Source organism: Epinephelus lanceolatus, chromosome 18, assembly GCF_041903045.1.
Source record: "Epinephelus lanceolatus isolate andai-2023 chromosome 18, ASM4190304v1, whole genome shotgun sequence".
Taxonomy (NCBI): domain Eukaryota; kingdom Metazoa; phylum Chordata; class Actinopteri; order Perciformes; family Serranidae; genus Epinephelus; species Epinephelus lanceolatus.
The window spans coordinates 35,408,680-35,429,422 of record NC_135751.1 but is presented as its reverse complement, the minus strand read 5'-3'; the positions used below and the strand labels follow the sequence as shown (position 1 = coordinate 35,429,422).

The following is a 20,743-nucleotide window of genomic DNA, read 5'->3' as shown; positions in this document are numbered from 1 at the left end:
TCTTGAGTTAAGCTAACCTTGTTCTGAGGGGGGTCTCAGAAACAGCTTTGCTTATATAAGCCGATGATCCCATTTTAGAAACGTGTTTGCAAAGGCACTAAAGAAAAGCTCGAGCAGATGTGTTTACAGTAAACATGTTTAATGTGTGAAATGGCCTTGAATTGAACACTGAACAGCTTGCTGATTTTTAGTTGCTGTGTGAAAGAGCTGATGCAAAAGATAATGAAAGAGTCTCTTAAATGCCAACGCATTTAGTGACAACACAGTTGGTGCCTTCAATTAAAGGGGCTTTGCTTCTGATTATGTGAGACTGAAGTAAATGAAATAAAAGAAAGGTAAGTGAAGTTGTAAGTGAGTTAACAAAAATGTTACGATCCAGGTTGTTTCCCTTCTAATCTCTTTCCACATCCCTGTAACATCTAAAATGAAATGAAAGAAATGTTTTACTGGAAACTGCACTTGTTCCATGGAGACATGATGTGACATTGAGACCAGAGTTGAGTAAAATATTTCTTTTAGGTAATGAGATGTGAGAGTTGTGCGAGCAAGGGTGTAGGTGTATGTGTGTGTTTGTATGCATGCTGTGTGTGTGTTTGTTTGTGTGTTTGAGGCTTTGAATAATGGCTTCTGTGGAGCTAGACTCCTGTTTGTTCCTTTTTCTGTCTGCCTCCCCCCCTTTCATCACCCTTATCTGTTTCAGTTTCATTTTCAGCCTCTTGTTTTCTCTCATTTTTCTTCTTCTAGAATTTTACCATCTACATTATATGTTAGGTATTTTTCTTATTTGAAACTTTGATCATATTTTATATTTGATCATATTTTATATTTTATATATATATATTTATATATATATATTTATATTTTATATACTGTTTCTGGTTTGTCTTCCTGTTCTGCACCTCTCTCTGTCAGTGTTTTGTAGTTGTGTTCACCCAGAGACAGTCTTGGTGTGAGTTGTCGACTGTTAGAGGTGTCTGCCTTTTCTTGAATATATTGGAACTAGATGACACTCAGCTTGTGTTGCACCAAGTAAACCCGGTCTCAATCCCAACTTGTCTAATATCGACGTTTGGTCAATGGCCCTTGGTTTCAGACACCATCGCAGAGAGGCACCTTTTTGTGGCGGTATGAGATGCACCAGGCAGCAGCATTTTTGACACTCCTGGCAACTACCGTAGTATTAAGAGTGAGAAAGTATGCATAGAAACCAAAAGTCAACCATAGTAAGTGGTAAGACTAATGCTAGTAAGTCACATCTGTCACGTTATATTAGGTTAGTAACAAATGTACATTTTTTAAGCCAACCCATCATGTTTTATTCTAAACATGATTGCATACTTTTGTTGCCTAAATGCAAGGGAGTAAACCTAAAAACTAACTTTTCTTTTTAACCAAGGTTCTAAGTTTATTTTGAAAAAGACTGAATGCATTTAACAAGCAGAAACTGTGCATGTCCTGTGAAAAAAGAAGTTTGTTTTAAAAAGAGACGATGCATTTAATGAGTGTAAATTCACATGCTGTCCCTGAATGTCCAAAACTGATGCAGGAGGGGTACGTAGCGCATAATATTATGATGGGTAGGGCCACTGACCAAGCGTTGGTATTGAGTTGGGAGTGTACTGTCAAAGCACTAAAAAAATTACATTTGAAAAACACAACAGCAATATTGCACGTCTGTCCGTCCTGGAAGAGGGATCCCTCCTCAGTTCCTCTTCTCGAGGTTTCTACCATTTTTTTCCTTTTCCTTATCCGCTGTGAGGGTCCAAAGGACAGAGGGATGTCGTATGCTGTAAAGCCCTGTGAGGCAAATTGTGATTTGTGATATTGGGCTTATAAATAAAATTGATTGATTGATTGAAGGTCTCTTTCCAGAAATCATGACCCAGTTACTCAAGATAACCAACAAACCTTGTTGTGAGCAGTTTTATGTAGGAATTATTTTCTTTCTATGGAACTACACCCGCCAACTGTATCACTGCGCAGAGGGAAGTGTGCATCTACTGTTAGCTCACCTAGCACCACTGAGCTAGCAGCTCAGCAGAGGAGGATGCCATTCATTTCAAGCTGTAATGAGCACAAGCCTCTCTTCTATGAGTAGATACATGCCTTCTTCTGCGCAGTGATACGGTTGGCAGTTTTAGTTCAATAGAAAGCAAATATTTCCTACATGAAACTGCTCACAACAAGGTCTGTGGATTATCTTGAGTAACCAGGTCATGATTTCTGGAAAGAGACACTGCTGCTGAGTTTTTCAAATATATATTATTTGGCACTTTGAGTACCACAAGCTGAGTACCATCTAGTTCCATTATATTGGAGAGAGCACAGACATCTCCACAGCTGATATCTCCAACACTCTGCAACTCACACCTAAACAATCTAGACTGATAAACAGAACTACAGGTAAGAGGAAAACTATGTATTTTTGATTTGGGGGTGTACTGTCCCTTTAAATTGTATCATGTCTACCTTTGTATAGTTGTCTTATAACTGTATAATAGCTGAAAATGTTTTTCCTCTTCTTTATCCTCTATTATTTAATGTTGATAAAAACCTGAGCAGGAGGCAACATGTCACTGCAGCCTGCTTTGTAGGTCTGTTGTCTTTCTCCCATCTGTTGTTTCCCTTCTCATCTCCTTCATGTGTCTGTCCTTAGCTGTGTTCCTCTCCCTCCCAGTCCTCCCTCTGAGACATCCTTTTATTCTCCTCTCTGCCTCTCTTCTCTTTCCCCCCAGTTCCCTGGAGATGACGGCTTTATTGGTGCCTGGTGCCCTTCTTCTCATTTTTCTGTGCTTTCTAAACGCTGCCATTTATTTCTTACTCTTTCTCTACAGTGGTCCCTCCAGACCAGAGTGCTCTCTGTCTTGCCATGGGTCTGCAACCTTGGCCACTTTCCCCTTTTCTCGTTCCTGGTTATATTTATCTCTCCTCCTTTTTCTGTATTTCTTCAACTCCTGTTCCCTTCTTTACTTTGTTTTCCTCTTTGGCTGATTGGTAGTCTCTCTCCCTGCAGACCTTGCGGTGGCTTTATAGCCTCTGTGTAGTCATGCATCAGTGACCCCTATCCCTGTCTGACATCTCCCTGTTCCTTCTTTGTCATCCTTTTCTTTGCTGTGCCACTGCTTTCCTCCTCTTCCCTTATATACTGCATGTGGTGTCGTTACCTTCCCCACTCCTCTGCTCTCTTTTTCTCCACACCTGCAAGAGGCTACATTGCACAGCACCATTTTCTCTATACAGTGCCAAGTTTCAATGGTCCTCTTTTCGGGTTCCCTGTCTCTTTCTGTGTTGTTCTCTTTCAGTTCTTTAAAAGCTGCACCTCATTTTCTTCTCCCTCTCCCTATCGTTTCTTCCCTCACCACTCTCTCCAGCTCCCTAAAGACCACCCAGAGATGGAGGCAACGGCTCAGTGCAGATAGTCCTACTCTTTTAGCTGTTACAGAAAATAATTCCCCACTGTGCTTCACATCTTCCCTTCCCTTTGTCTCTTCATTGTCTTTTTTCTCTCTTACCATTTTATACAGTATTGTTTATTTACATGTATCATCTTCTTTTGCCACATGTCCCTGTCTGTCAGTCCTCCAGTCCTTCAAGAGGTGAAAGTCCTTTGCAGCACTCTCACACTGGTCCTGTTGTGTTTTGTCTCCGTGCACCTCTCGCATGCAGTCTCACTTTCCTTCTTACTGTTTCCTTTTGTACTACACCCGTCATTCCGCCTGCCCTTTTCATCTCGTCTTGCTATTCTTTAGGGACCTCATTTATGAAATAGCGTTCTTTAACTTTTACATAATATGGCTTTTCAAAGAAAGTTATAAAAATTGAATTTAAGCGTGCACCACATCCATAGCTTGGTTAATGATGGATATTGGCTTTGTGTTTGAATAAAACATAGATAATTGGAAAAGTGTGAAATCACTGAAACCCATTCATTTTCAACCCCAGATGATTTTTTTCTGAACCTCAGTTTTGGCTTGGTTTTAGGCCCAATCCCAGTTCATTAGATTATAAGACAATAGGCCCCCACACCTCTCCTACATAGGTGCAAGACACACACACTTTGCAGTTGTAATTCATCTTTTTGTGTGTGTGGTTTTTTTTGTCTTTGGCCTCGTTTTGTGTCTGTTTGAGGGACTTTTGTCCCTTTTTGTAGTTATTTTGTCTCTCTTTGCTGTTCCTTTGCATTTCTATCTGGTCATTTTAAATCTCTTTGTGGTCACTATGGGCCTGTGTCTTGAAGGCCTCTTCAGTTATTGATCTGTGCCCTTCCCCCTGTCACTCAGCCCTTACCCCTCAGTTTTACATCTTCATGTCAAGGGGCAGGGGGTTTCACGATTCTGGTTGTGATTGAGGAGTAGAGCGAATTATTTGGGCCATATGGCCCTCCAAATGGCGGTTTATCAGAGGCACTGTCCAAACCACGTGTTATGAGAAATTATCGGCAAGATGGCTGGACAAGCAACAGTGGTCCTTTTCTTTATAATAAGCATGACAAAAAAATGTTGCATCCCCACCTTTGATGGCACATTACACTCAAAATTCAACTAAAGTCCAGCAACTGAGTTCCTGCACTTGTTACCGCTTTTCTTATTTCAGTACACACAGTCCAGGTGGGAGCATCTAACTTTAGCCTACAGACCACGGCTGGTGGCCTGGTAATGAGGCACTGTTCTTTTTTATTTGATAACTTTGGTTGGTTTGGTTGATTGGTAGTGTGAAACATAAGTTGTGAATCCATTTTTTTTTCTGTTTCCATCAGATAAATGGCAAATAACATTCTGATAATACCGTTATAACCATAGTTGGGTCTGTTTACATAAACGCCATCAATGACTGTTGATCAGAATCTTGGAGGGTTATATGATTCATAGGTGAAGATTTTTTTTTTTTTTAAAGATATTTTTTGGGGCATTTTTTAAGCCTTTAATCGATAGGACAGACAAGTGTGAAAGGGGGAGAGAGAGAGAGGGAGTGACATGCAGCAAAGGGCCACAGGCTGGAGTCGAGCCCAGGCCGCTGCGGCAACAGCCTTGTACATGGGGCGCCTGCTCTACCACTAAGCCACCGACGCCTCAGGGGAAGATTTTAACCACTGCCCCTTGTAACTCTGTTCCAAGGGCTAAGAGGCACTTGAAAATGAGGGGTAGAGGTAAAAATAAGACATAGGATTGGGCTGTAGTCGTAAGCACAAAATTGATGAGTAATGTTCCTTTGTACATGAGGCCTCAGGGTCTCTTTTGCTGTGTTTTACGTCTGTCCTCTCACTCTCTCTCCCTCCCTTTATAACTTTCTCCAGTTCCTGTTTCTGGCATTGGTTATTAAACCCTTTGTCTTATTTGTTCTTGTTTTATTTCCTTGCTCTTCCCCCAGATGTTGAGGAGGTGGAAAAGCTGCTGCTGCACAACCTTCCCTCTCTGTGCTGTCGTCTGTCAGACTGGCCTGCTCTGCTGTGTGAGGCCCCGGGGCTCCAGCTGTGTGAATATAAAGGACCAAAGGCTACCCAGTACTGTCTGGTGATAATGCTACACCTTGCCCTGCAGCGAGGAGATAGGTAATACAGTGCACGCACACAACCTAGAAAACATGAATAAGCACAAGAATAAAACACCCTCACCTGCTTTGCTCATATTGTAGACATGCATGATTCTCTCTGGGGATTTATGATGTTGCACTGTTTCAAAGCACTGCAAAAAAGTGAAAAGTATTTGGTTTTGCAAACATTTTGCTTATTAGCAAGGGAACTGGTTCAATTTAAAAATGAGAGCTCAAAAAAATATGATGTTCTGAGCTGGTATTTTTGTGGTAATGGAATGAACCAATAAATATTTCAGCATTAGTAAAAAGCATTTTGCTGATACAAATTCTAACCACTTGTGCCTGGTGCTGCAGCGGAGTGGTTTTCTGAGAACCAAGAGCATAGTTTGATGTGCTTAGAGAATCAATATAAAGAGTGAAATGTCACCAAATCTCTCTGTACTCCATACCAGAGCTGGCAGCTGGCTGGCTGCACCACTTCTCTGTGCTCCAGTTTCGTATAAAGTTATAAGTATGTCTTGACAACACTGAGAGAAGTAAATACTTCTTATGAGTATGGCTTCATGATGTTGAGAGAATCTAATATTACACCTCCTCAATATTAAAAACCTGAAAATATTTTGGAGATTAAAGTAACCCTGGAGATTAAAGTCTTATTAATGTGGATCTAATGACCAAAGACAGACAAATTTTGAAGTTTAATAATTTGAGAAAATTTCTTTGCAAAGTACAACTTTGCTGGAATGCAGCCCCTGAGAGCAGAAAAGGACATTTGAGCTATTTCAAAGTTATGAAATAACCAAAATGCCAGATGATATCTAGTGTCATATCACAGAGAGCCAGAGTTTTATCAATATATTACCCAGCTCTATCGGGAAACCAGCTGGTTTTGCATGTTGCTCTCTTCCTGCTCCAGCGGCACTTCTGCGGCCCATCGAGGGTGTTCTTAAGTACATATTTTATGACCTCAGAGATGCGTCGGCCTCTTTGGAAAGTTTAATCTGTCCTTCTGTGGAACCTCAGCTATGTATTACCCCCCCCCCCCCCCAGGGAAGGGGATGAAAGCCTCTCCCCACCACTGTGTGGTCTCATCAAGATTAATGGGAGCTGTGGCCAGAGATTTACATAGCGTGGGAGGGCTGAGTGCGTGCAGTGTATGTGTGCACAGGGAGAAGGACTGTGAATGTGCGTGCATGTCCGTGCGTTGGTATACATTCTGTGTGTGTTTGTGTATGTGTGTACGTTTGCGTGAGAAACAGAGATAGTAAGTTTGTGACAATAACACGCCCCTGGAGCACTTTGTCTGCTTTGCTCACATAGTTTGTGTGTTTGTCCACTTTATTACCCTCACACTCGATGTGTCTGCTGAGGTGTGTTTGACATTCAAGTATGTGTGCTCCTGTGTGTTTGTATACATTCAAATGTAAATATTGGCCCTCATATATGTGTACTTGTAATATTTGAAGTTAATGTCATCATTATTGCATGTGTGTGTTTGTTTGTGTGTGTGTGTGTGTGAGCCAGACTCCTCCCAGACCAGATGGTGTTCTCCAGTGTGGTGTGGCTGTTGCAGTCAGTGCAGGCAGAGGGTAGCTGTGCCCTGCCTCGGTCTGTGCTCCGCTCTGCCCTCTACCTGCTGGCAGTGACACAGGACAAGAGCCCCAGCCTCGACGGGGTAACTCTGAGCAGTTCACAGCACATAAATCAACACACACTCTGTAATTTATGAAAGTATGACAGTAGATAAACAGCTTCAGCAGCAACATATAATTTATAAACGTTTATGAAACTTTGTTTTATGCTTTTCAGTAAAGGCTTAAAGTTTTCTGGCACTGTGTCATAATTTCAGTGCAGGGCTGTTTTAGATTCGACAATAGATAATTAAATGTAGATAATTAACATTTAATGTCTATGGAAAATACTGCATTTTTTATTAACTGCCATTAGCAAGAATACGGCTGTATATGTATGTTTACAGCCAAAAGGAACCCTATAAACCAAATCACATTTATGTACAATAACTTGCGGGTAGTAAACCCTCGTGTCACATACGTAAGATCAAGCGGCGCCGAGCAAACACTCCTTTAATTGATTCGTTTTTAGCCACCTTAGAAAACGCCTACCAAAAAAGGTCAATATTAGTTTAAGTGTGTTCTATTTTGAAAATATTTTCTCCACTTTACCTTGCCTTCAGACAGCCTTTTCCAACAGGGAATTGAAGAGGTTATATCAAAGCTACCAGACTCCATTAACTGGTTAGTTATTGGTTAGCATGTACTGTAAGGTAAAGCTGAGCATATATTCAAATATAGCGTACACTTACACTGATACTGTTTTTTTAGGTGGCTTAAATACATTTTGCTACGGCCCTCTCCACAGCAGTACATTAAGTTTCTGTGACAGTTGATTTGGTTTATCAAAGATGCTAGCAAAACAACACAGTACATGAAATTAGTACAGCAGAAACATCAGATTACGTAACGCTACAGTTACGGCTGAAAAGGACATCAGAAATAAAAAGTTGGCTGATTTCACATATCGCCGCAGTTGAAATTAATTGCCAGTTGTCTACCTGGAAGAGTTGTTGTTCGCAGGATGTCATGGGGACTCGGTCTATGTGTTTTATTAATGAAGTAAACCTATAATAAAATAGGCCCATAATAAAAGCTTTGTGCAAACTGTAGCTCCGCAAAGTGTTAGCACAGTAATGTACGTCACCACACTGTGTTAAAAAAGCACTGCACTGAATATTTGTTTTCTTTTCATATCATCATTATGATTTTTTGAACCATTTTGGCAACCCTCTAACTTTTTGACAGCAATATAATGCTGCATACACTGTTTAGAGATCGATGTAGAACGGAGAGACAACGGAGAGAAAAGCTTAAAAAGATATTGATTAGTCTTTATGGCTTTGAAAATTGGTTTGGATACAGTTACCAGACAGTCATCTGACTGATGAAATGGTGAGGAACTTTAGATAAGAAGGCATCTTTCTTCTAAGTGGACCTTTCATGTTCAGATTCACATTTAGTAACAATTACATTTGGTGTTCATGTCTTTCTGAAACGGGTTGCGTTCTATGTGAAATAGCCTTGATACGATTCCATCTGGCTTAGGGAGGTTATGTTGTTAACATCTTATATGTGCTACACAGACGTTTATCGGCTCAATGAATCAAAGAATGAATGAATTTTCTTTATTTGCCATTACAGATGTTTTCAGCATAGGTTTATTTTCTAAGTAGTTTAATTTAAAACCAAATCATAGGCTGTAGAAGACATGAAAATAAAAAGATGTTCCCCTTTAAAATAACCTTGATTATTTTCATTGAATGAGAATGCATTTATCTTTTTAGTATAACATTAACCATCATTGTGGCATGTCTTGATAAAAACAAAGTTTCAGTAATTAGATGAAAAATAATAAATGATTCCTACTTACAAAAGTAATTTTCCTTTACAGCGATTCACTACATGTTTCCAGTTGGGTAGGCATGAAAATATGCAGTGATTAAAGGAGAAATATGTAAGCTTCAGGGAGATTTAATGGCGTCTAGCAGTTAGGATTGTAGTATGCAATTAGCTTAAACCTCTTCCAACCAGAGCATGGGAGTGGAGCGGAACGGGTGAAAATTTCCGCTCCTCGCTCGCAGACCTGTCACTTTGCGCCGCTCGTCCGCTCTGCTTGTTTCTGCGCATTCTTTGCTCCGCTCCATCATAAATTTTATCTCGCTCCACTCGCTCACCACTCCACTCAAAAAAACTGCGTCGTACTACCCTAACCTGTAATCTTCTATTCACAAATAAAACATGAGCTTGTTAGATTCTCCGGGGAAGCCCTCTCCCTGCAGTTAGGGACCATTCTCCACGGTACCGCTGGCAGGGTGGAAATAAGTCAAAGTGTAGAGGAGACGGACCGGGTTAAGCGGCCGACCTCCGGGGAAGCCCTCTCGCCTCTCCCCGCAGTTAGAGACCGTTCTCCAAGGTACTGCTGCTTCTCTTCTCAGTTTCTTTTCTGAAGTACACAGTAAACTCCATAGTTTTGAAAGAAAACAGTGTGGGTGTGCGCAGGTGCAGAGATGCATTCTGGGCGGGGCATGAGCGACTGGAGCGAAATTGGAGCGAGAGATAAGGCTCCGCTCCACCTTTTAAAAAAATAGCCGCTCCTCGCTCAACACAAAATCCTCCCGCTCCCCGCTCAGCTCCGCTCCGCTCACATGCTCTGCTTCCAACTAAACTTCCTTCAGTGTTTACTGTTCAGAAGGTTTTTACCAGGAGCTCATTTATCCACAGAGCGCTCCTCCTCTCCAAAACAAACAGACCCAGTGATTAAAACCAGTAAAAACACTGAATAAAGCAGTTTTATGTTACAAATCAGTGTTTCTCTGACGCTGTTTGGCATGGCTCTCCCTCCACATGCTAATGTGTGTCCAGCTTTTTTCTCTGATTAGTTCAGATCCAGACATTCAAGAGGTTTTTACCAGGAGCTGAATTATCTGCAGAGGTCTCTTCTCTAGAACATACAGACCCAGTGAATAAAACCCGTCAAAACACTGTTACGAATTGATTTCTGGACGCCGCTTGTTTGGCTGTGATGGGCTTCTAACCCACTGAACCTTTAAGACCAGTGTATGTGATGGAATAGTGGCATTAGCCAAAATTCCCTCCGTTTGTGTTGTTGATTTGACACAAACGTTTTCCTCGTGTTAAGCCTTGACATTCATACTTTGCACAATCATTTTGTAGATTTGCCTTGTTTCAATATTTTTAAGTGTTGCCTTTTATCCGTTTGCAGTGCTTGCCAAAATACAGTTTGACAGCTGAAGCAAGTAGTCTGCCTCAGTTTTAAATATCCTATTATAGTTTCTGTTCAGCGAGTTAATCCAACAATGTGACGAAAAAACCTCAAGACATATTCAGCGAGACAGGTTTACCTACAAGCACTTGCAACATTAAGGTGTCAAGATTCCGTCAAGATGAAGGTGTTGAACGTGTTGTTTTTCTTGTGCAGAGAAATGGAACAGCATGTACTGGAGTTCTGTGCAGTTTAATATGGAAGCCATTAATGTGGAGGCCATGGTATACTCAGGATCAAAGCTTGACAGCTCATATTCATCTTTTGATGCAAAATCCATATTGTGCTGTACATGATTCAGCCGCAAAGAATACTAATAATAGCTCACTCTTAATTCTAAAGCAGAGAAAATAATGTTTTCTCAAGATAATGTTCGTCTATTTAGACGAACATTACATGACAAAACTTTGTGCTGCAGTTTCTCTTAATGATATTTACTTTATGTTAACAATGAATATGTATAAGCAATAGATTGCAGGAGGCATTCTGCTGGGACTGAGGGCTCTGCCTCAGTGGGGTTTAAAAGCAGTCTCACATTTTGGTTGTAAAGTAACTGTTTTCAATAGTGCAAACTTTTTAACTTGTGTTTGTTTGCTCGTCTCAAAGAAAATACTTTAGTGTTTTAATTTTTTTTCTTTACCAACCTACTCCAGGCTCCTTTGAACTGCATCAGCAAGGCGCTCTCCTCCTGCCAAAGCTTCTCTTCCCTCTACATTCACCATCCTGCACTCCTCCACTTCATCTGTCGATATTCGGAGCTTGCAGAGAAATTTGGGCCCCTGGTCTTAGAACTTTGGTTGACCAAGAAAGCACAGCACACAGATGCAGAGCAGACCATGGTGAGGGGACAATTGTTTCACTTCTATCTCAGACTCACATACGTTTGTCAATGATAATTTTACTTCTTGGAATTGAACACACTTTGCTTGTTCCTCTCATTAATTTCACTCTAACAGAGTAACTATTACAGATGCATTAGACAGGTTTTTTAATTCCCTTTGAACTCTTACAAACTGAAATTGATGAAAATGTTGGTTGGATTTCATTCCTGGGTACAGGCAGGCATACCGGAGACGGGAGAGAAGAGAGAAGCAGACAAGAGGCAGGATCAGGAGCCAGACACAGAAACTAAGGAGCTACTAACTCTGATAGAGAAGTACCCGGCTGTCGTAATGACGCTCCTGGTGAGAAGCAGAGACCCCAAACAGGAGCTTGGATTTAAGTTTTTCACATTTAATTGGAGATACTTGTAAATGCTGCATGATGTGCTGCAATGTTTCACACTCCGTAGAACAATTTGTCAAGTCTGAAGCAGTAACAAGACTTAGTGGAAAACACATATTTGTCTTTAAGGGCCCTGACACATCAAGACAACAATTTATGCCGTATCGTTGGCCCTTGTTGGGTGTTTTTTAGCCGATTCAACATGTTGAATTGGCGTGAACTCTGTCAGTTCAGCTCAGTGGACAAGAAGAGAAATGAAAGGTTGGTCGTTGGCTGTAGTCTTTGTGTTTTGTTCAAGTGCAAGTTATTGGCTGATACACAGGCGACGTGAGGTGACGTAACAATCAGCCTTTATTGCTGCTAGTTTTTTGATGTCGGTTTGGTGTGTCTGGGCCTTAACCTCCACTGAGTACCTGGTTGGTGTTGCTGTGTTTGGACAACACTGATACACAAAGATTTTCTACATAAATCTGTCTCAAAGCTGGTGTCTATCCATCTGTTTGTCTTGCCATATGACTTCAGGACATGGTTTGCACCAGGGAGACCCCCCTGGCAGGACGAGCCCTGGCAGTGCTGGAAGTTCTTTTGCGTGCTCAAAGAGATTATGAGGCTGACTTGTGTACCAATCTCAGGCTAGCCTTGCTGCAGGCATTGCAGAGGCTCAGTGTGGAGAACATGGGACATGGGCTTGGACAAGGACACACTGCACAAGGTAAGAACCACAGATTATAGCATTATAGAAGTATTATAGAAAAACCTGTTGTATCCCTGAGAAAAAACTATTTTGAGACAAAATAGTGTGTGTAGAGTTCAGTACAACTATCATGTGGCTCAAGTTTAGTGGAATGGATGAGATGAGATGTAAGGCAAGGCAAGTTCATTTATATAGCACATTTTAGAAACAAGATAAATTCAAAGTGCTCTCCATAAAGCATTAAAAAGATTGAGGCAAAGTGCAAAAGACATGCATTATAAAAGGACATTGAACTAGTAAAACACTCATTTTTGAGCAAGAAAATAGAAAATCAAAAGCTAAAAATACAAGAATAAGAGTCACAGTGTGGTGTAAGAAATAAATAATCATTTGATTCAACAAAAGGCAGCAGCAAACAGAAAAGTCTTTAGCCTTGATTTAAAAGAACTTTTTTTTTAGTTTAAGTGGACCTGCAGTTTTCTGGGAAAAATACACTGTAATAGAAGATACTAGAAAAAAAGGTACGCTGTAAAGTTACAATTTAAGAATTTGTTGAACTTCAAAATCAGTCAGTTCTACTCACAGTGGACCTTTCGCTAAAACCCGCCCCTTTGTGATGGTCAAACAAGCTGTCGCAGTAAGCCTGGAGCCCACACTGTAACTAACTGCACTCCCTAAATAAATATAATCATATTTTTGGACAAACGAAAGAGTGATTCCAGAGAGAAGTAGACAGAGGGGTCTACAGTCTGTGTTTGAAGGATATATCCAGGATGTCAAACTGACTCAGCAGCAACAACAGGTTAAAAAGACAAAGATAGTTAGAAGCTAAAGCTGAACTATAGGCTACAGATCACAGTGTAAAAGTGAACCACCACATCACTGCTGATCGCCACACAAGACAATGAATATAAGGGGAAACTTTGCTGATATTGAACCAGCTGTGTGGCATCACAATGTGTGCAGATGAACAGTGTTTGGCTTCGCCCCCAGAAGGTCAGGGATCTCCGGGAGATGTCAAACAACGTTCATCTCATCTGTGCACAATGTGATGACACACAGCTGGTTGAATATGAGCAAAGTTTCCCTGCTTCCCGTCACTGGTTCCTGTACAGCAGGGTCGGTCTTTGTTTCACTGTTATAATCATTAAAAAGCAAAAGCAGCATGTGTATACATTCAGTAGGCTGTATCTTCAGTAGCTAGCTAGCTAACCCTACACTTTTCAGGGTTTGATTTTGTTTTTGGAACAGGGAAGAAACATATATCTTTTTCCAACCTCTCCAGGTAACGAGTATCATTAATACACGACGTGCCCCAGACACAACATTTAGCTCTGAAAATGGAAGGAAGGAAATCTGAAACGATCGCATCAGAGTCAATGGAGCACAGCTGTGTTGTTGTCGGACCCTGGTCTGAGCCGGCCTGATGCTACGTTATGATATTTAATAGAAAATGCAGAGATAAAAACACACAACACAAAACATTTCTGACAGTTTCATGCACCTGCAGTGCAGTGATGGATTCTTTTATTTGACATTAATAGCCCATAGTCAGTGAGTTTTGAATAAGTTACATGTGATCCTAACTTTTGGCAACAGAGTGCCCTTTAAGTAAACTGCACTATTGTAGGACCTGATTTAATCTGTGTACAATCAAATATCACATTACCCATTCATGCACGCATAAATGCATAATCACACAGTCACACACAGACACTGTTTTTTGAAATTTAAATTATTATTTCTTTTGGTCTATTTGATGTTAATTGGCCTCTGATGTGCTGACACTTGACGCCCTTTAAAGAGTCAACTTTACTTATTCTCCATAAAATATATAATCACTCAGTTTCTCAAACCTCTCAGCTTCGCAATTTCACCCTTGCAGACCAATTTTCAGTGTTAGTGTACAATCATGAGCGTTTTACCTCCACAGCACTGACTGTTCACAATCATGTATCAAGATTAATGCCAGCTGAATTGGTTTGATGCCCAGTTATATTGCTTAAAAGCAAAGATGCAGTTAATTACAGTTGATAGATTGAGGTAAATGTGTTTGTTTACTCCCCTGGGTTTACTTTTTATGATCTGGCAGATGCACAAACACACACACACACACACACACACACACGTACAGTATACATACACTCACAGGTTTACCCAGTGGACTCCCGCACTGTGAGATGGAATAGAGTAAATGCATCATGACAGTCTTTTTTTCTCCTCATACAGCGAACACTGAAAGAGACACTTAATTAAATCTAGCTTCATAAAAAGCCAACACCAGCCGCTACACCTGGGCTATTTGGTCTCAGACGCCCATCTCTTCATATTGACTGAAAAGTTAGTTTTGATTAAGAGAAGTTTCTTGTGTAATGTTTCTCTACAGAATTCCCACTACACAGTTTACCTCACACGCTGTACAATGAAAATTAGATGAGACCAAAACGTTACAAGAAAACAATTTATACCTCAATTCACAATAATACTTTGGAGACTGTAAATGCATTGGGTTCATTGTTGAAACTTTTTATACCAACCAGTTTTTATATAACTAAATAATGCAAACCTGTCAGTTTTTCATGTTGTCTTACCACAAATGCCTGCCTGCCTAAAAAAAATACAAAATAAATGTAAAAAAAGGTCTCAAAAACATCGTGGCAGATGAAAAGAAGAGGCAGAGGAGACTTGACCCTTGCATGTCTGCACCCTTCCAAGTAGAAAATGCTGGCAATAAATTGAATATGAGTGACTCTAGGATTGAATATTGCCACTGAAACTTCCTGAACTTGTTTCCTTGGCATACCAAATGTATACATGCTTGAAGCAAACAAACGTTTTAGCCAGGGCTCGACAGTGCGAGCGTTTCACTCGCATTTGCGACTAAAAATAGGTGTGTGTGAACTGTAAAAAATATTTAGGGGCACGTGTGCACATAAAAAAAATCAGCCGAAGCAGCCTATATTTTTGTCAATAAAAAAATATGATAATCTAACCGCAAATGTTGGAGGAACTCCAGCCGCCTTCCCTCTTCCCTCTTCCCCATGTGACAAGGTTAAGAACCACACCGCCCGCGGAAGTGCCGTGAATAGCCTCGAAGCACCGAGAAATGAAGCCAGTTTCCTTTCGGCGCCCATGTTAACCAATTGTGTCACCCACACCGCCCGCACCGCGCAGCCCTGCCGCCGGCCCTGCAGCGATCATTTCGGCGTCTGGTCTATTTTCTGCGCGAGCCGCGAGCTAATGTGTCAAGCTGGGTAGTTACCCATGATGGAAAAACAGCCCCAAATGTGACGGAGACAACAGCTGGGAATAGAACCGCTTGTCGACCAGCGTGGAGAAATGCACGTCTGATGTGAACGGAAGTGCTCTGGCTCGCTGGAGAATTTCAGTGCACTGCGCTTCGCAGGCAGGGCAGGCCCTGGTGTTATGGCCGGTTTTCCAAGCCACTGTCGGCACAGTGAATAGGCCTATAGTCCCACTGTTGGCAGCGGCAGTGTGGAGGAGACGGACCGGGAAAAGCGGCGGACCTCCGGGGAAGCCTGCTCCGTTCTCCCCGCAGTTAGGGATCGTTCGCCACGGTACCGCTGCTGGGCAGGGTGGAAATAAGTCCTGCAGAGTTTCAGAGGACCTGGAGAATGTTTTAGGATAGTAATAACGTCAGTGTTTCCGCTACATATATTTTTGCCGTCGCTGCTGCTCCTTCAAAACATTTTTGCAAATGCACCACCTGAGACATCTGTGCACTTGCACAGCGCAGCAGCCAGTATAATGAGGAGAGCAGTGGTGAGGGGAGTGGGGGAAGGCTCCTATTTAGGGATGCACCGAATATATTTGGCCGAATATTGCAAAAAACCCCCCACACATTTGGTATTCGGTGGAATAAGTGAAAAGCAAGGCGGCGTGTTTTGATAACGCAATCAAACAGCGTGCGGTGACGGACAGAGTAAAATGTCGGCAGTGTGGCGATAAACAGTAACGGCGAATCCCGCCAGTTGTGGGTTGAATGGGGGTCACAGACACGGACAGGAATACGTATTCCTGTCAAATACGGCAGCGCATTATAACGGCTTACTGGCGAATAAGTCCGGCTCCAGGTGAATAACTTGTTGTCATGACTGCCCAAAAGTACCTGAACAGCTGAGCCATGGCGGCACACAGTATGTGGCGTATCAGAGGAGAAACTTTAGGGACTGTTTGTTACTTATGAAGGGACTGTCAGGGGAGGAGGGTGGCTGGTTGATTTTTATTTCATTTATTTATTTTATTTTGATCCCCCCTATGTTAATCACTTATTGATGCTGTTTTTGAAATATGAATAAGTCAATAAGTAATTTATTCCATTGAAATATCAGTGATGTATTATAGAAAAGTGATTTATCTTTTTATAAATGACAGAAGGCACATCTGCTTCAGAACCATGATACTTTCACTGGTATTGTACCATGGGTCCCAATTGAGGGATGAGGAAACACTGAACATTATAGGCTATAAGATAATCATATTGCAAAGATAATATATATAAGATCACATTAAAGACAAAATTAAATTGCAATATTTTTTCAAAACTTGATGATTTTACCTTTCTGTACATTTTGTATACAAATTCATTAAATAATTTTGCTTGTACATGTCTATTTGCATCACGTTTATTACGGAAAACACATTATTTGATCAATTTACATTGTGCCCCTAAAGTTCTTTGTGCGCTCCTTACTTTTTCAACTTAGGAGCACATGTGCTCCTTGGGAAAAAAGTTAGCGCTGGATCAGCCCTGGTTTTAGCATACTTGAAGCAAATTTCTCATTTGTATATTGAAATTAAGATCATAGGTATTCTTAAAAATCTTTAAAAAGTCTTAAAAATCATCCAACTATCATATAAAGATTAATTAATCCTTAACTCCACAACCTTGATCTGAGTAGGCAGACAAATTAAACAGAGAATTTGCATAATGATATGAAAATAACAATGGCTAGACACCGCAGTAAAACATCTATAACCCAATGTGCATGGATTAATACGTCCATTTGGCACGATGTTCTTTTGCAACATAATGGAAAGCACTTAGTTTAATTATTCTCACATACTGGATCATTTGAAAGAATACCTATGTCGATTTATGTTTGTTGGGCCACTCTCCCTGCCAGCATTTTATTTCTGATGGCTCTAACAAGTATTCAAACTGCAATGCATCATAAAGACAGAATTAAAGGTGGGCTGATTATGGTCACATTAAGAAACAGTAAAAATCTGCACATACTGTAGCTGTTCAGCCACTACAAAGGTTTTTGTTTTTGTTTTGTTTGTTTCTCTAGGTCAATAATCAAATTATGCAAAATCCTGCCTAGAACAAAACTATTTATTGTCTTAGTCAAGGACACTTTTCGCTGGGCAAGAAAAGTCATGTTGGACTGAGCTCATACTTGAGCAAAAGGACAGTCCAAAGTAAGAATACTTGACACATCCTTATTTATTACCATATTATAGATGTGAAAGAGGTAAACGTATGTAAAAGTAATCCCTGTGAGCAAGAAACTTCATCTGAATACTCCCTGACGATGGATTTCTGAAGGTGGTCATATGCTCCAGGCACGCTACTCCAAGTGTTTACATTATGTAGCAGCTTATCTTGGTTGTTGATCTTGTTAATTTATCCCTGATTCTGGATCATAGTCCTGCTGGACCTGGACCTGGCATTGCTGGAACTTGTTTAGTTGTGTTTAGAAGATTTAATTGCTGATTTTTTTAAGACTGAAAGTACAGCTGTTCTCTGTCAAACTCATTCCCCGGCTGCAGTGATGGTGCATAGATGCCAAGATGCAAAAGCATGGATGTATAAAGAGAACTGGATACAGTGGAGTGGCTGGGGCCTTGTTCATTCCCATGAAAGTTGCTGAGTGGCATATGAAGCCAAAAAGTTAAACTTCCTGGGTGTAAAATTACCCAGATCTGCCTCATCATTGTGCCCATAAAGTTAACACACTATAGAATTTCACTGTCCATGTCATATTGGCTTCAAAGCCCAGCACTGCTCCTGGGGGCTTGTGTGGAAGACCTGGAATGCTGACCAATCAGAGCAGAATGGGCTTTTTCAGGAGCGGCGCTTGAAGAGACTGGTGCTAAAACGCAGTGTCTCAGGGTGCTTTGACATCTGCCCTGTTTGGTTCAGTTCCATCATACCCAAGTTTGTTTGCCCCCTGCAGTTCGTTTGGGCAGGTGTGAGCATTGCAATCACACTCGGGTGTGCACTAAAACAACTGGACTGAGACTTTCTGGAAGAGGTGGTCTCAGTCTGGTTACAAACAAACTCTGGTGCGGTTGGTTTGTGAAGGTATTCCGACCTGGATCCGAACCAACTGCAGTCTCATGACACATTGTTTGGGTTAAACATGAGCATGTTACAGTCCTGGAGGATTATTAATGTGCACCTCCTCCTGTACTGCTTTAATATGCACATTCAGCACATCCAGTGCATCAAAACATTGTTTTCTAGTTGGAGCCGCGCCTCGTTTTCAAACTGTATGGTTTGACTAAAATGAACAATGACAGCAATATAGTCCACGAAGAGCAGCGCTAAAATCAACCTGCGTAGTTGTCCCTCCATTGTGACATTAGAAAGTGTCACATTTATCTTGCAAGTGTACTCTTCTTCAACGTTTGGTTTACTTCCTGGATTTTTCCCACATGGAAATTCTGACCAATCAAGAGGGTCTTTCTTGCGCAAGGCATTTGATCTGGTCCGTTTGTAAATGCTGCCGTGAGAACACGAACCAACTCTAGGCAATTATACAGCCTTTAACAAAATGAGTCCCTGATTCAGACCAAAGCAAGACAACTATAGGTCTGAGGGTAAAACACAGACAGTATGAGAAAAATAAAGTATTTTTTTAACCATTAAAGCATGTAAACATGTTCAAGTAGAAACCTTAAATACAAGTATGAACCTTTAAAGTAAGCATCGTGGGTCCCCTTGAACTGTTCTGCCAGGAAAACTGGGTTTAACTGAGGTGTAATCACAAAGTCCCTCTTAAAACTTGGTTGTGTTTAAATTGAATTGAACTGGCAAAACAACCCCTGGAATGCTTGTCTCTTCTGATTAATGTTTGGAGGGGAGAACCATTAATCCTCTGTTAGGACGAATCCTCACAGCATCCGTCAGCAGTGAGATACTTGTTTATCTAGTTGACTCTCCTGAATGAAGTGTATAGTATTGATTTAGTTTCAACAGGCAGTGGCACTGGTGTGCATGAGGTTGCAATCACACAAAGGTTGTGTATTCTTGTATATTTGAGAGAGGAATAGGTTTCTTTCTATAGTGTTAGTCCTAAATTACAGTATTCAGATATAAACTAAGCAAAGGGGACCAGTGGAAGTGCAGCTTTTTAAGGACACTGCTGCTTTGTCAGGCGTTGACCTTGTACAACCAAACCCCTCAGAATTGCAAACATGCACACACCACACACTAAAAGTTTTTTAATAACAAGTAACAATACAAACAGCAATACTGTAGAATAACAGAATCTTTAAAACAAATGTCTTTAATAAAAATGAAACTGAAAGTCACGTTGCAGCGCTTTGCCGTCCATCTCAGCTGAAACCTGAGTATGTCTGGCTGAATCCTTTGCTGCTGATTACCACCAATTATCTGGACCCCCAAAGAAATGGTATTTGGGACAGCCATAATGATCATGTCATTACAATGTAAGCTTATTTAAAGTTAATGAATGTCAGTGTTACAAAGAAGATGAGGATTAAACATGACAGAACTTTCACAAATTTAACATTTCTTAAAAAATATTGACAAATTTCATTGGTAATGTTTCAGTGTTCGGTGTTTCACTTTCGTGAAACTGCTTTCTTGTCCAAATAAGATCAGTCATGAGCACTCTCTAAGGGTTCGATTCCCAGATGCATTGCGCATTTCATGCATGCTTATCTGGTGCTTTTGGCAGAGGTGTCTGCCATATGGTGTTATTATGTCTGTATACTTGACCAGGTTAATGAGCACAGCTGAAGGGCATAACACCCGTGCGCCAGCTGGGGATTCAGAAACTGTTGCTGTGGTTAGCCTCTGCCTGCTTTCTGCTCATCTCAAGCCCTGTGGGGATTACAGACCGTTATCCAGGCACACGTTCTACTTCAGCCCACTGTAATTTGCATTAATATATACTTTATATTAGCTGCTAATGCAGCAGCATCCCGAGGGGAGACATTTTAATGTTATGCACTACAGGGGTGAAAGAAGTATGTAGATGACTGTTCTGCCTGATCTCAGTCTATTTCCTGTTGGAGAACTCCTGCACTTTGTCTCCTTTCACCTCGTCTCCGTCTCCATGCTCCCTGTCTCGTTTCTCTCTGCCTGTTTCTTTCACCCTTAACCCGTTCTACATTCAGGATCAGAATATTGTTATTTAAAGTTTGCTTGGTATTTTTTAT

At 41.0% G+C, this 20,743-nt stretch overlaps 1 protein-coding gene across 1 annotated transcript in view; it reads left to right on the top strand.

Annotated features, from left to right (window-relative positions):
• mei1 (meiotic double-stranded break formation protein 1) overlaps nucleotides 1-20,743 on the top strand; it is a 102,790-nt gene that overhangs the window by 44,085 nt on the left and 37,962 nt on the right. The window contains 5 exon segments of the mRNA XM_078161465.1: nucleotides 5,368-5,548; nucleotides 7,057-7,207; nucleotides 11,043-11,228; nucleotides 11,448-11,573; nucleotides 12,136-12,325. Of these exon segments, the coding sequence (XP_078017591.1) occupies nucleotides 5,368-5,548; nucleotides 7,057-7,207; nucleotides 11,043-11,228; nucleotides 11,448-11,573; nucleotides 12,136-12,325 (834 nt within the window).